Source organism: Paramisgurnus dabryanus, chromosome 7 (genome assembly GCF_030506205.2).
Source record: "Paramisgurnus dabryanus chromosome 7, PD_genome_1.1, whole genome shotgun sequence".
Classification (NCBI taxonomy): Eukaryota; Metazoa; Chordata; class Actinopteri; order Cypriniformes; family Cobitidae; genus Paramisgurnus; species Paramisgurnus dabryanus.
In genome coordinates this window covers 19,951,097-19,967,767 of record NC_133343.1, presented here as the reverse complement: position 1 = coordinate 19,967,767, position 16,671 = coordinate 19,951,097, and the positions used below count along the sequence as shown (strand labels likewise).

Here is a 16,671-nt window from a genome sequence, read left to right as displayed (position 1 = left end):
GAAGTATTTTCCACCTGCCTCAATGGATATTAATCAATTACCAAGGTTACCAAGTTAAACGGATTTCATACGGGAGGCTATAATGGAGGCATCAGAATTGGTCGTGCTTCAATGTGCAGCCCTGTATAATTACATTTAATGTGTCTTGTCAAACTTTATGTCAGTGCAACAATTACCGTTTACATATTCCATTTCTCCAGCCCCATTGTGGTGAAAAGACTGATCTGAGCTCATTTTTAAAGAACCATGCAGGTCACATGTGTAATGACTGCTTATGATAATAACTTGTCTTAACAGATGTACGGTGGATCTTTGAAATGGGTCAGATGGTTTGTCTGCGCTCCATATACAAGCTTCAGGAAATAAATAGAAAGCGTATACATTGGTGTTCCTGCAACTATAGGCACATTTATGATCTAGGGATTGATTTCAATTAAAACTAATAACTATAATAAATAGCTTCTGGTAACTAGGCCATCATGCTCACTACGCTAAAACTCTCTCGGGAATTGCATGACTAGCCTATTATAGTTTATAAAGTTTGAAATATGGATATTTGTCTTACAAAATCGCACTGATTACCTTAAGAAGACCTTTATTAACCCCTTGTTGATTACTTTTGTGAAGGATGGATGCACTTTTTTGGTGTTTAAAATCAGAAGTTGTGCCCTGATCCCTATTTTCTACTGTTTTAGAGTAAGGAGGACATTTACAAAAATAACCTCAAATGTGTTCATCTGAAAGATAATGGACATATCTCGGATTGCTTGAGGGTGAGTAAATAATGAGGTAATTTTGACATTTGGCTGGAGTATGCCTTAAGGGAGTTTACTTTATAAAGTGTCCTGTAGTTGAAGAAACACCTAGATACAAAAAAGATGTAAGTTCCTGCTGTTTACATAAATACAGTTGTTTATGAACACCCGAGGGGTCGGAAATTAGTAGTAAAAGTAGTAAAGGATGTGCCCACAAATGGAAAATTACATTTGGTGTAATCTCATTTCAATTATTTTAAATTGCATTCGTGAGCAATATATTGACAAGATTCTGTCTTCTTGTCTTAATGGATAATTAATGTAATAATGACAGACAGCAATACAACAGACCTGCATGCTTCACTGAAGGTGGAAGCGTGTAACATTTGTACCCTGTAGCACCACGAGCAAGAACATTTTTAAATCCTTGCAAGCTGTGAAAAAGACACTTCAGTTCATTAGCTGGCATAAATGGAGCTCAAGTAGTGCCAAAATGGTTCAGGCTTTTTTGTATTGAATTTGGTGGTGATGCTGTTGCCATGGTGCAAATGCATAGACCATTCAGCGATTCATACACAGAGAGTGCACAGAAAAAGCTTACATGTCTTCCACTAACAAATTGCCTGTTGAGCTGAAAATAAAGAATTCTAGATGTTAGCACAGAACGACTATGCATCGAGCACAGGTTGTTTAAAGACATACTGGCCACGGTTCAAGTGAATGGACTCATAGCGAAATGTCTGCTACAGTGAGTGGGACACATGGGAAATAACTTGTGTAAGTCACTGACACGTGTGGAGATGTTATCATGGTGACGCTTGAAGGCTTCTTGGAATTGCACTTACTTGAGTTACTTGTGCTGCCTCTGCCTCTGCTTTATTATTTACCTCCAGGGAGTTCCTGGGGGCTGTGGTGTCTGGCTGGGTCTTGCAATCCATAGACCTGTGGTTGTGTCAGAAGAAACAAATGTTCACAAAAGGTGTTTTATGTGTAAGGAATAATTGACGACGGGCCATTGAATTATAAGAAAATAATGCACACCAAAGCGGAGTGCTGTTACACCGCGGGTGTGCATTATTTTCAAATAATTCAAGGGACCGGAGTCAATTATTCCTCTTATACCACGGTTACCACAAACATTGCTCTGGTGCCTATTTTTAAGACATTTAACAAGTTAGGTGTGCGGTTATCAGAAATTAATGCATACCCACGGAACATTTCTCAGCCAATCAGAATACAGCATTCAACAGACCCGTTGTATAAATGAAGAGTTTGGTTCCAAAACGCAATAAATCCATTTTGACAAATTTCGGTAAAAACTTGTTTTTTATACCAAGAAAGTGACAAGATGAAAACCACTATTTTCTGTTACAAACTTTCACATAGCATCTTTAGGTTATAAAAACATAAAAAATTCAAATCCATAACTTGATTTTTAAAGATTTATTATAAAAACGATTTTTTTCTCCCACAAAATGCAATAAATCCATGACACGTTTTTTCTTCAAAATGCTATAAATCTATTCAATCAGTGTATAAATGTGCATTCATCTTTACCATTTTATATTCATTTAGTTGAACAGTTGTACACACTGATTAAAAAAATAAAAATTAATGGCATTAATCAAAAAACTTACTTTGTCATATTAAGATCACTGTCATTGCTGCGGTTATACTTGATGTCGTCGCTTAACATTTTACACAGATCAGCTGTAAAATGTTTTGGTCCTGCTCGATTTTCGTTGACTTTGAGTAAAATAATGGAAAAAAAATTTATAAGATCCCCTGAGATCAATGTGTTAGCATGACAGAAACGTGATGCTGTCGGGAGAACAAGCACCTGTCTTCGAGTTCCTCTCGTGTAAATTATTAGATGTTGATGGCTTACATTTCTTTCCCGTCACAGAAAACCATCACAGATTTATCAATGCCATCAAAGTATTATTTTGTTTTTGTTTGTTTGTTGATCACGAAGTACAACGTGCCGCCATTGTTTGTTTACATTGCGTGGAATGGTGCGCTGTAATTTGTGGAGCGGATTTATTGCATTATGAGGAAAAGGATGAGTGGCATTTATTGCGTTTTGGGAAAAAAGGGAGAAAAGATGACAGAATAACACGGCGAATATTGGATTTTGCATAAAATTAAGAATTTACTTTTAAATACTGACCTGATATAATACTGATTTTGGCAGTAACTTATTTTTTTCAAAAATGGCATTTATTGCGTTTTGGAACCAAACTCTTCAAATATATGCAAAGAATAATTGATGACAGCCCGTTCAATTATTTGAAAATAATGCACACCCAAGGTTAGCAGGGTGCCGTTACACCGTGGGTGTGCATTATGTTTAAATAATTTGAAGGACCGGAGTAAATCTTTCCTCTTATATCATGGTAACCACAAACATTGCCTATTTTAAAGACATTTGACAGGTTAGGTGTGCGGTTTACATATATATCATCTACGGCTTGCAGAATCTACAAAATATGCACTTTTAACTTACTACTATAGTCCTATGTTCAGTATATGGATTGCCAACATTTTTTATTAAAATTTAGTTTAAAGATTTTATTCTTCATATATTAATGCACTTCGAAAGCTACAAAAGATATTCACATGTTTCCCATTCGACTGATCTCACGAGAATTCGTACATATTTTACAAGTTGACTAATTCATATGAATTCATAAAAAGTTAATTGTGCAATAAAATGTGATTATCATGAAAAACCGCCCTAACCCCAATGTCAAGAGGGAAAAGGCAAATTGTTCAAAAATGAACAATTGTGGTTCATTAATTAATACGAGTTAGCCACCTCATAAAATACCAATCCAATCTCACAGAAATTCATGTTATAGTTTCTATAAAAAGTTTTTCGTGTCTGTGGTAAGACTTTCTTTATCATTGTTTTTTTCTATTTTTATACCACTGTCGCTTGGGGTTGGGGTTAGAATCACTTTCTGTGACATCCTAACCCAAACCCCAACTTTAACCCCAACTCCAAGCGAGAATAGTTTTAAAAGCAGAAGAAAAACATGTAGAAACCACTGATCTATAAATGACTGGATTGCGCATAGAACGCTTGACGTAACCGAGTGAGGTGAGGCCAGCGCAGAGTTTCCATCTTGGTATACCCAACCGGCAGAGAGCGTCATTGACTTCCATTCAAAATCATGATCAAAATTGAGGTCACAAGGTTAATTTTTAGGATACGTGTACGTTAATTATTTGTTAATTCTGGTGTTGTTTGCAATGTTTATGTTTTAATCGGGCAGGATAATGGATTTATAAAAAAACGTTAAGATGAGTGTGTCTGTTGCATTTGTTAATCACACAGGTATAAATAAAGTTTTTTTGACATTCAGCTACACTGTGACGGTCAGCGTTATTTCTCTAAATAAATTTAGGTAACTTGTAAGTTTAGATAACATATTTACAAAACTATCAAATTATTGCATGCACATAAATACAAAGCATGATTATTTATTTAAATTTCAGAATGAGCACGTTTATTGTCATTAATACTAAATATGCTGCGGTATGTCTGCTGATCTGATACTGTAATAAAGATGAATGTATAATAACTGATTAAAACGCAAAATGTAAAACTTTCAGTAAATAACTATTTACATGCTTTGGACGTTTGTGTTGTAATAATGTACAGGGTAACTTCACATATAAAAACGAAGACGAGTAAAGTGATGTTTTATCATTAAAATCTGATAACGTCCATTGATTTAATAGAACGTTTGGGTATACCAACATGGCGGCGCGGTGGCTTCACAAGTGTGACGTCATGCGCAATCCAGTCATTTATATAGATCAGTGGTAGAAACCAATGCATAAAATTACATTCTAATGCAAACCCCGAATCTAACCCCAAGCGACAATTAGGGATGTTACGATTCAATCGCGTGTCCCATTAAAAATGCCTGTCTGAAATCGATTCTGAATTGCAAGGCTGCGATTCTTTGTTTAATGCACAGGTTGTGCGTGTACTACGGCATTTGGTCAGTAGGAAGTCCTTATCAATCTAAAATCACTATGAGTCGGAGTCGTCCATAACGTGCATTTAAAAAAGCAACACTCGTTATATAAAAATCATTCTAAATATTATTTATTATCATGAAAATACCTGAAACAATTTGAAGAACAGCGTATAAATATTCCTGTAGACATTTCCTGTATAGCGTTTTGTAATGCTACTTCTTCTGTGGCACAAAGGGAGTTTCTGCATGAGAGTGCACCCTGGCGTTCGGATGTGCCGGGATTTCACCGTAATTCATTCAAATTCATTCATTGAGAAAACGCGCATTTGCACGGTTAATCGTTACACCCCTAGCGACAATGATTTAAAAATAAGAAAAACTATGAGAAAAAAAAAAAAATTACAATATAAATGAAGTATAAAAATTTGTGCTGAGTGACACGAAAAATAAATTTGTGCTCCAGTGGCACAAAAAGCGAAAAATTGTGTCAATAGGATGAATAAATGAATCAAATATTTCGTGACTATAACATGACTTACGGTGAGATAGAGTAGAAAATACAAATGAATTGCCATGAGATAGCATTACAGACTGATTAATAACATTTGACAGTAAACGTATGACCACAAGAGTTTGTACGTATTTTACGATTTGGCAAATTGGTATGAATTCGTACATAAAATATGAAAAAAATCAATATTAAAAACCCCAGCCCTAACCCCAACATCACAGGGACAAAAGCAAATTGTTTAAAAATTTACAAATGTGGTTGTATGAATTACTACAATCTAGCCACGTCTTAAAAAACACATGAATTACAATGAAATAGCATGGCATGACCCCAACTGTATATAAACACACACAAACACACACACATATATACAGTATATTTTTTCTATCTGAACAAACTATTTTAGAAACTGCTGCTTACCACACAAATTCCGAGTTTTTTGATGAACGTCTTCTCTCAAGTTTCCACTTTCTGCTTCCATTTCTCTCTGGATGTGGGTTGAGTTCCTCCCATTTCTCCAAAGAAGATGGAACTGCAACTGCAAGGTAAATGAGGCCATGCAGCTTGACAAAAATATATATACATAACAGGACCAAAGTAAACTGCAAAAACAACTGAAGCCAGAGGCATTTGCATAGCACATACTGTATACACATATTAAAAAGTACAGCCTAAAGCAAAATACAAAGAAATATTCATTTAATGCCATGAAGAAACACATTTATAAATCTGTAAAAGTACTTTTGGGCATTCTAGCCCTTTACTTAATGTGTCTGTAACCACTTTATACCTAAATCAAGAGAAACTTTCTCAGGTGCGCGAGAACAGGGTATACTCTGTTCAACGTCCACCTGAATCAGCTCTGTTTCATCTGGCTTCTTCCTGTACAGTGTCCCTTTAGAGGAAAGAGGACTCTTCCTGTCTTTGCTCTGTCTTCTCTCGCTGGGTTCACTCAGATCCAGCAGGTCCAAAGACGAGGACAGTACTGGACACAGAAAATAATAAGAAAGGTAAGAGATCTGACAGGGAAACTCTTCTTTTATTCGCCTTTCTGCTTCAGAAAGAAAAAATGTTATTGTGGAACACTGAATAAATAGTTTTTGCCCATTTCCAATTTAACATATAAACAAAAGCTCAGGGAAAGAAAAGCTGAGAAAAACACAAGCTTAGTTATTGCTCTTGGCACTTATTTACCTGAATGGCCATAGCAATAGCAGTTTCGACAGCCGAAGGGGCTGGGGTCAAATAAACTTTGAAGTGCATGTTCCTCACCAAGAGAACAAAGAGAATTTTATAAATTTCATGCTGAGGATAAAGTTTTCAGAAACCATGTTTATAAATATCCTAAGGGAATGTACTCAGCATTTGGGAACTGGTGAAATTAACAATTCAGAAGTTGCTACCATATGTAAAATTTTGTAGACGTCCGTCCAATCTAACTGCATCCTGTACGACAGTGTCTTGCAGAACAGAAGTCTTTATTAGCAGGTGTTTGGCATGCAGGTCACTTATGCGTGTAGATGCCAGCAGGACAGATGAGTTCATGATTCAAGCCTTGAGGGGCTGAATGCACCTTCAATATTCTGGCACAAATATCAGCACTGAATCCAAGTTACCACACATGTTTTGTGCCAGACAACCACACATAATACATTCTAAGGTCCTGAACTACAAAAACTTGTTAATGCTTAAACTTTCACTAAAGCCTGTGAATGCTGCAGTCCACTTATATCAGTACATATCTATGTAATATCTATATCTACACATTAATAACACATTGTGTGATATTTTAACACAGTATGTGTTGATTTTGTGTTCAAATAAATAATAGGGACAACACAAGATTTGTTAAAATAACACAAAATGAGTTGTTCCAATAATAACACAGAAATGTGTTATGTGTTGTCCTTAAAGGAATATTCCATTTTCTTAAAAGAAAAATCCAGATAATTTACTCACCACCATGTCATCCAAAATGTTGATGTCTTTCTTTGTTCAGTCGAGAAGAAATTATGTTTTTTGAGGAAAACATTGCAGGATTTTTCTCATTTTAATGGACTTTAATAGAGCCCATAGAGCAACATTTAATACTTAACTCAACACTTAACAGTTTTTTTCAACGGAGTTTCAAAGGACTATGATCCCAAACGAGGCATAAGGGTCTTATCTAGCGAAACGATTGTCATTTTTGATAAGAAAAAAAAAATCCACTTTTAAACCACAACTTCTCGTCTAGATCAGGTCGTGATGCGTGATGTGACCCCACGCAATACGTCATGACGTCAAGAGGTCACAGAAGACGAACGCGAAACTCCGCCCCAGTGTTTACAAATGTGTTGAAAGAGGACCGTTGCTACGTTGTTGTATGTCAACTGATACTAATTATTGTCTTTGTGTCAGTTTATTGTTTACAATGGTCCGCAAATGTGCGTTTTATATATTTATCCCTACGTCACTACGCATTTACGTTAGATTGCGCTGGATCAGACCTAGACGAAAAGTTGTGGTTTAAAAGAGCATATTTTTTATTTTTCTTGTCAAAAATGACAATCGTTTCGCTAGATAAGACCCTAATGCCTCGTTTGGGATCGTTTATAGACCTTTGAAACTCAGTTGAAAAAAACTGTTAAGTGTTGAGTTAAGTATTAAATGTTGGGCTCTATTAAAGTCCATTAAAATGAGAAAAATCCTGCAATGTTTTCCTCAAAAAACATAATTTCTTCTCGACTGAACAAAGAAAGACGTCAACATTTTGGATGACATGGTGGTGAGTAAATTATCTGGATTTTTCTTTTAAGAAAATGTAATATTCCTTTAACTAGACCCAAAATGTGCTGTTTTAACACAGCTGTTTTAAGAGTGTCTATCTATCTATCTATCTATCTATCTATCTATCTATCTATCTATCTATCTATCTATCTATCTATCTATCTATCTATCTATCTATCTATCTATCTATCTATCTATCTAGATCTGAGGTGTTGGGGTGTAAGATAAGTCGAATAGAAGAACACAAGCATAAGCGCCAGCATCACACCGTATCTCTGGCAAACTTGGCTCCAGCACTCGCCTGTTCACTCTGCTTACTTTTAGACAAAGAAATTGGCTTATCAGCCATCTTTGCAACCACAACACTTGAGCCCTTTTCACACAGACTTTACGGAAAATACACAAAAATGGCTTCCGGGATTTGTTTGGGATCGTTTGATTTTTGGTTAATTCACACTGCCAATGATTTTCCGGAATCTGTGTGTGCATTTACACACATACCGTTATCTCATAAAGACATGTGACGTCCTGCACTTAGTAGGTTTTTCTCTGCAGCGCCTGAAGTTTGCTTATTATCAGTTATTTCAGCTTCAGCACGAATAGTAATGCGCTCCCTGATAACTGCTTCACTCCAGTTTGCAGACATTTCTGGTCGTCTGAACCATAACTTGCACTACAGCATGCCCCTTACAGCATTGTTTCTGTGTCTTGTTCACACAGAGGGCTTTCCATGTATCTTATGGCAATGTTACTAGGTCTTTTTCTGGGAGCGACCCCAGAAAATGTATGGGACATCTTTGCGTTCACACAAAAGCTTGTCTGACAGTTTTACAAGAATTTTCTGGGACCAAAGTGTTGTGTGAGGTTTTAGTGATTCAAAGTAGTCAAAGTCATATATAATGAGGAAAATAAGTATTTGAACACCCTGCTATTTTGCTGAATTTGTCTTCGTAGGTGCATGTCCACTGTGAGAAACATAATCTAAAAAAAAAAACAGAAATCACATTGTATGATTTTTTTATCTGTTTATTTGTATGATACAGCTACAAATAAGTATTTGAATGCCTGAGAAAGGCAACTTTAATATTTGGTACAGTAGCCTTTGTTTGCAATTACAGAGGTCAAACGTTTCCTGAAGTTTTTCACCAGGTTTGCGCACAGTGCAGGAGGGATTTTGGCCCACTCCTCCACACAGATCTTCTCTAGATCAGTCAGGTAACTGAAGGAAGTTCAGAAGGAAGGAGGTTGTTCCCCAAAATCTCGCAATACATGGCTCCGGTCATCCTCTCCTTAGTACAATGCAGTCGCCCTGTCCCATGTGCAGAAAAACACCCCCAAAGCATGATGCTACCACCCCATGCTTCACAGTAGGGATGGTGTTCTTGGGATGGTACTCATCATTCTTTTTCCTCTAAACACGTTTAGTGGAATTATAACCAAAAGGTTCTATTTTGGTCTCATCTGACCACATGACTTTCTACCCTGACTCCTCTGGATCATCAAAATGGTCATTGGCAAATTTAAGACGGGCATGGACATGTGCTGTTTTAAGCAGGGGAACCTTCCGTGCCATGCATGATTTCAAACCATGACGTCTTAGTGTATTACCAACAGTAACCTTGGAAACGGTGCTCCCAGTTCTTTTTAGGTCAATGAGCAGCTTCTCCGTGTAGTTCTGGGCTGATTTATCACCTTTCTTAGACCCCACTAGGTGAGACCTTGCATGGAGCCCCAGTCCGAGGAAGATTAACAGTCATGTTTAGCTTCTTCCATTTTCGAATGATTGCTCCAACAGTGGACCTTTTTCACCAAGCTGCTTGGCAATTTCCCCGTAGCCCTTTCCTACAGGGAACCATTTTGTCTCTAGTGTCTTTGGACAGCTCTTTGGTCTTGGTCATTTTAGTAGTTGGATTCTTACTGATTGTATGGGGTGGACAGGTGTCTTTATGCAGCTAACAACCTCAAACAGATTCATCTAATTTAGGATAATAAATGGAGTGGAGGTGGACATTTTAAAGGCAGACTAACAGGTCTTTGAGGGTCAGAATTCTAGCTGATAGACAGGTGTTCAAAAACTTATTTGCACCTGTATCATACAAATAAATTGCTAAAAATAGATTTTTTTTTAGATTATGTCTCTCACAGTGGACATGCACCTACGATGACAATTTTAGACCCCTTCATGATTTCTAAGTGGGAGAACTTGCAAAATAGCAGGGTGTTCAAATACTTATTTTCCTTACTGTATATATATATATATATATATATATATATATATATATATATATATATATATATATATATATATATATATATATATATATATATACTGTATATATATATAGGTCCATAAGACTCCATTTGAAACGGTCTGATACATGAGCATGTGAAGTTTTAAAAGTGAAAGACGTAATAGGACTACTATTCGTGTAAATGTATTCAAGCAATCTCAAAATCAAACAAAATTGTATAATAGGACCCCTTTACTGTAAAAAGATTGAGATACATCAGCATACATCTGATGCTTTTGAATTTTTGCTTAAATGTTACAGTTGCAAGTGTCAACAGACTTCCATTAACTTCAAGGTTTGTACTCATAGATATACAGTAGAGCTATATAGAGCTGAGACTCAAGTGTGCCTTAATGTGCTTTGAATCTCATAAGTCATTAATAGACAAAATAGCGTACTTACGTGGCCTAACACCTAGTGTCTGTCTCAGAAACCAAAAGAAAATGAAGTAGTGTTTTTGTATCTTATTTCATAAAATGCACTCAGAATCCTCCACAGAATAATAAATGAATTCAGATGCATTCATTTTTAAAGATTACAGCAGATCCTGTTAAAGACCTGAATTAAAATAGATATAATAATTTCTATACTTTTTAAAATAAAGGTGCTTCACGATGCCATAAAATAACAAGTTGTTGCTGAATAATTACACAAAGAATCTTTAACATCCTAAAATAGGATCTTTGTTATGAAGGTTCTTTAGATTATAAAAAGGTATAAAAAATTCTTCTGAAAACCTTTGACTGAATGGTTCTTTAAGGAACCAAATAGTTTATTTCAGTTTTAGGATTGTACCTGTATTCTGTTTAAAGAGGCTTCAAAGAGTCTGATGTTCTTTTAAACACATAATTTTTTTGCTTTAAATTACATTTGATTTCTATTGAGCCACAAAATTATATAATCGTATTCATAAAACACAAGAGGAGCTCATATGCAAAAGATACTTTAAATGCCACCTCTGTCAAAAATGAGATAATGATATTGACTGAATGCTCTCGGCATGTATTATGTTCATCAAATACCCTTACTTGAAATCTGCTTAATCCCGGCCTCAGGTCATTCCGAAATACCATTGCTTTGTTGGCAGAATCCGCTACGATCACATTCAAACTTGCGTCCATTGTGTACTTGGACCATACAAGTATGTGGTCTCATGGATCCCAGCTCTCAATATTGTGTGGTTCAGTTTTCTCAGTTTTACATTCTGACTTTAATTATTTGCAACGTTTCAACACTCTCAGAAATACAAAAATTGTCACTGGGACGGTACCCTGTAAAAAGGGCAGATTGATCTCACCGAAAGTCGTATTATAGTCATGAAAAATTAGAATATTTTATTCATGTCCATGGCACGGAATTCAGCTTTATTACGTGCCTTGAGCACGAATGTCTTTTTTGTACAAATTTCTATAAATAGTTTATCGTGGCTGTGGCACGACTTTCTTTTTCGTTTCATTTTATGTATTGTTTTCTCATTGTTTTTTTGTACCATTGTCGCTTGGGGTTGGGGTTAGAATCACTTTCTGTAAAATTTTAACATCCTAACCCAAACCCCTAATCTAACCCCATCTCCGGGCGAACATGGTTTCAAAAGCGGAAGAAAATCATGTAGAAACCAATACATGAAAGTACATCCTAACCCAAACCCCAAATCTAACCCCAACCCCAAACGACAATGATTTTAAAATAGTGAAAAAAAATGAGAAAACAATCCATAAAATGACACAAAAAAGAAAGTCGTGCCACGTCCATGAAAAACTATTTATAGAAATTCGTGTGAGTGACACGAAAAAGACATTTGTGCTCAAGGCATGTAAAAAGCTGCATTTCGTGCCATGGATAAGAGTAAATTAATAAATATTTTCGTGATTATAACACGACTTTCCGTGAAATCATGTTGAAAAAGGGTGGTAATATGTACCATTTTGGTACAGATATGTACCTTTGAGGTACCATAATGTACCTACAAGGTACCAAAGGGTCTTTTTGGTTACCAATATGCACCTTTTAGGTACAAAAGTGTACAAAACTTTTGTATCTTCTTGTACCTTTCTGAGAGTGCGCATATTTAGGGATTTTACAACTGTCTTGGCATAGAAGTCGATTTCTTTTAGAATTTGAGGTTTTTGCCAAAAAGCTTGCATGCACTTAGAGGGTTTTGCAGCAAAATACACTTAAATTTGTTAAATACCACTGAAATGACTAGTGAACGTGACATTTGTGAAAATAAGGCATATCAGCCACTTATAATAACCTTTTCATTGCCATTAAAGTAAAATTACTGAAACTAAACATAAGAGCATGATAAAAATGCTAATTTACAAAAAAACATGTCAGACACACTCATTGCTACTTTAATGTAATGCTTGTCTGACTTCAGACTCAAGTCCGACACTCAGATACTCAACTACAGTGTATATAGATCAATAGCTGGCGCCTTTACTACTTGCTTGATAAATGGTAAATCTTTCATACTGTGAAGTAAGTAAGCATATTGTAACATTTTTTATTTCGAAAGTTCTGCATTGCATTTTCTAATCCTCAGTTAGCAATTTGCTCTGAGACATTTTATAATAATTAAAGATTGCTGCTTCATTACATACAAATCAAAAGACACTCCAAACACATTCTGTTTGCAGATACAATATGTTGTTTTTCTTAATATAGAAACTTTTCAAGCAATGGAAGTCATTGTTTTGTAATATAGGCATGTGGAGAAGCAAGTGAATAAATATAGTTTTAGTTTCTAAAATAGAGATATATCTCATAGAGACATATCTCATTGTGTACCAGGGGCGTTGCTAGACATAAAGCTCTACTGGGGCACAGGCCCCCCATTTTTTGCTGACTTTTTTTTGAAAGCCTGCTGTCTGCAAGAGGTGTGCAACACTTCTATACAATGTCCTTTGCTTAGCCCACTATTCTACAGTGCAACAGTTACTGCGAAAGATACACATATACAAGTGTAATCTTCATCATACCTAACATAATTAACATGTTTGGAGGCATAAATGGCATAAGATGTTTGTAAATAATGACAGCAGAGAAATATTTTCTACATTATACAATGATAGCAATGATTAATAACTTATTTTTACAAGAATATTTTAAAGCAACACCAAAGAGTTTTTTTTTACCTTAAAATAACGTTTCCAAAAAAGTTGCAGTGGTTCATCCACTCAAAACAGGGTGAATGGCACTTTCACATTCGCTTTGCAGCCCTCTATGGGCCAAAACCGCACTAAAGAAGTTTCCAACCGTCGGGTAGCGGTCCTGTAGTTCGAGTGAAAACTACAAAAACTTGCTTTATGGCAGACCTACATTCCAATCAGAGCCAGCTATGCTCCAGTATTTACGACAGTGCTAATGAACAATTACGCGTCTAACCTGTAGGGGGAGCAAAGAGCAATAACTCTTTAGTGTTGCTTTAAGAAACCAGTCATTTTGACTGCTATACTAAATAATCTCAGTCATAGTTACTGCTAACTGTTATGTAAGTTAGTGTCCTAGAGTTAAATATTAGTGAACTAAATATTAATTTAATATCTGAAAATACAGAACAGTATAACACATTCATCTGTTGATTTTCTCGGCAACAATCCAATTGACAAAAGGTTTTCCTGAGATTTTTCCTCTAATGTTTGAGACCTGACAGGGTCAGGATGTAGTTTGTCTTACCTCTCTTAAACTCATCATCTCTCCTTTCTTCTTCCCTTTCCCTGCTTTGCACAAAACATTTCTGATGTCCATCTACAGAAGCCAATAATGATCGAATCAAAATAATATTAGCATTATTATTTAGAAACTTACTTTAGTTTCGTTATGCTTTCATAAACACTCGCGTGGCGTCACCTTTTGAATGCGGTTGTGCGCGGTCAACGCAAACGCGCGCGGCCATGGATACGTGCGTGCACGCGTCAATGCGAATGCTTTGTCGCTTTTACAAGCCTAAATTGGGTAACTACTTTGCATAAAGATCAGTTTTTGCCGCGATTGTCTTTGTAAAGGATTGCACTAGTTAACTGCTAAAATTTAAACTGGAGATTTACACCGGGACACAAAAGATTTACACTGGGACACGTGCCCCAGTAAAAGGGGTCTAGCGATGCCCCTGTTGTGTACCTTTATTTCTGAGCGTGTATGCAGTCAGAAAAAAGGTAGAAAAGTTGTGACTGGGACAGTACTGTACAATTTGAAAAGTTCCTAGTATGTACCATTTTGGTACAGATACAGTATGCACTTTAGAGGTACCTCTTAGGTACAAATTGTATCTTTAAAGTACCAATATTCACCTTTTAGGTACAAAAATGTACTTTATTGAGAGAAAAATTTACTTTGAAAAGATATTGCCCCAGTGACAACTTTTGTACCTTCCTGTTTTTTTATTTACTTTTTTTCTAAGAGTGTGGAACTTTCATTGCAAAGCAGCTTTACAGTAAATACATCTTAGTACAGGCTATGCAAAAGTATAAATAAAACTTAAAAAAAAATAGAAAATATGAAAAATATTAAATTGTAGAATACATGGCATTATTGCAAAGTTTTCATAAGATGTATAGATGGTTTGGTTATTGTATTGTGTATTTTATATATAAAATCTATATATAACACTGACAACATCTGTAAGGATAAACGATTGATGTCTCTTTATCAAAACAGACACAAATATTATATTTTGTTTGATAAGTTTGTGTAGATGTTTTGGACAATACAGAAATAAGAGTTTTAGGAGACGTAGAATGGTGAGTATCTCCAGTACCTGCTGTGTTGGAGGTTACTGGACGGGCAGCTCCATCACACTTGGTCTCACAAAGGAAATCATCAATGGAGGGGCTCAGCAAGGGACGGCTCTCTTGTTGCTCACTCACCAGCTGAAAAAAATCAAGCAGAAGTAACTGGTGAGATTCACATTGTTGCACTTGGCCTCTAGTACTCTTATTGCTTGAATTGCATTCAGCGTCCATGTAGTGATCATCTCTGCGTAAAACGGCAGTAATCTTCCTCTTCAGCTCCTTTGACTGTCTATTTTTTTACCATTGTTTGAAATAACACCCTTCCCAGACAGCAGATGACCACGCACCAGATCCGGGCCGAAGTCAGCGGCTCCGGCACAAATACGGTTTGGAGTCGTCACTGTCTGGGTTATATCAAACAAGGTATTTCACAAAGTAGATAAAGACTTAGACCTATTTATTAATAGGAATTGTGCTTGAAGTGCCCGAAGATAATTTAGAAATGTTGAGCCTGAAGTCGTTTTCAACATAGTATGTTCTTAATGTAAAAAAATCTACTTTTTACATATACATAATCTTTACAGCATGATTTTCCAAGTACGTTTTTATAGAGCCGGTTGTAGAAATAAAAAAGTATGTTTCCATTGGTTTTTTAGCAAATGCAAGCAAGCATTTTCAAGTTATTTGAAGTGGCGCACCGAGAATTGTGAGACTGAATCCGGCTCGGACTGTATTCACATGACAAAGCAAAAACATGTAATTGGACAGATTTTTTGATTTCCTCCACTGCAGTGGTCAACAAAGTGCTATACTGTGGGAGAAAATAAAGCATTAAATCCCAGGCAGTCGTGGTTTACACTGAATTAAGAACACCTAAGGGATAACACAGAGCCACAGTGAATTTAGCTATTGTTTACTAATATTGAATATGTATTAAATAGTTTGACAACCACAATGAGTAAATAGCACATTAAAATCACACATAGTGCATATTGCTTGTTTTTCCATTTCACAGCACAAAGTAATCGTATATGAATGTAATTATGACAAGATGCGAGGCTTTCTATATACTGTAATGCCCCCATTAGTGTACTATGTGTAAGAATGACAGAATGTGTGTATGTTCTCCTGAGAGACTGGCAGTGAGGTGGCCCTCTGTCTACAGAATGGAAACAACACATCAATCATCATTCGCTTGTTCTCCGTGTGTGCATTCAGCTGTGCCAAAGACTCATAGGAGAGCTCTGTTCAGTACAGTACATGAATACAGCACACTGAATGTCATTTATTTAAAAATGTCATGTTTTGGGCAGGAAAGTCATGTTTGTAACATAGTGAAGCTTTTTGTGCTTAATTTGAATTTTTTATGTGTACATATCATTTCAGTCTTTTTTCTCCATGTATATTCTCAGTTTTTGTTATTTTTTCTAGAATTACATGAGCTTGATTAAATTAAAACAGCAATTTCATTTTTGGGTGAATTTCCCTTTTATATTGCATTTCAGTGTATAGGGCCCATTGCAACATTAAACTCATAATGACTGAACATGATTCAAGGGATTTTAATGCCTAGAAGACAGAGAGATTTAAAGATTTAATTGGAAAGAATTGGAAAGAACT

General features: G+C 35.9%; 1 protein-coding gene across 5 annotated transcripts in view; it reads right to left on the bottom strand.

Moving 5' to 3' along the window:
- pex5la (peroxisomal biogenesis factor 5-like a) overlaps window positions 1-16,671 on the bottom strand; it is a 96,828-nt gene that overhangs the window by 27,695 nt on the left and 52,462 nt on the right. For 4 of the 5 annotated variants that reach the window (XM_065264904.2, XM_065264909.2, XM_065264903.2 and 1 more), the window contains 5 exons: window positions 15,078-15,189; window positions 6,049-6,243; window positions 5,679-5,796; window positions 1,601-1,697; window positions 1,357-1,386 (listed from right to left, as the gene is read on the bottom strand). In XM_065264904.2, coding sequence (XP_065120976.2) covers window positions 1,357-1,386; window positions 1,601-1,697; window positions 5,679-5,796; window positions 6,049-6,243; window positions 15,078-15,189 — 552 coding nt within the window. The remainder of the gene's footprint in view (window positions 1-1,356; window positions 1,387-1,600; window positions 1,698-5,678; window positions 5,797-6,048; window positions 6,244-15,077; window positions 15,190-16,671) is intronic. The other variant, XM_065264905.2, reaches the window with a different exon arrangement.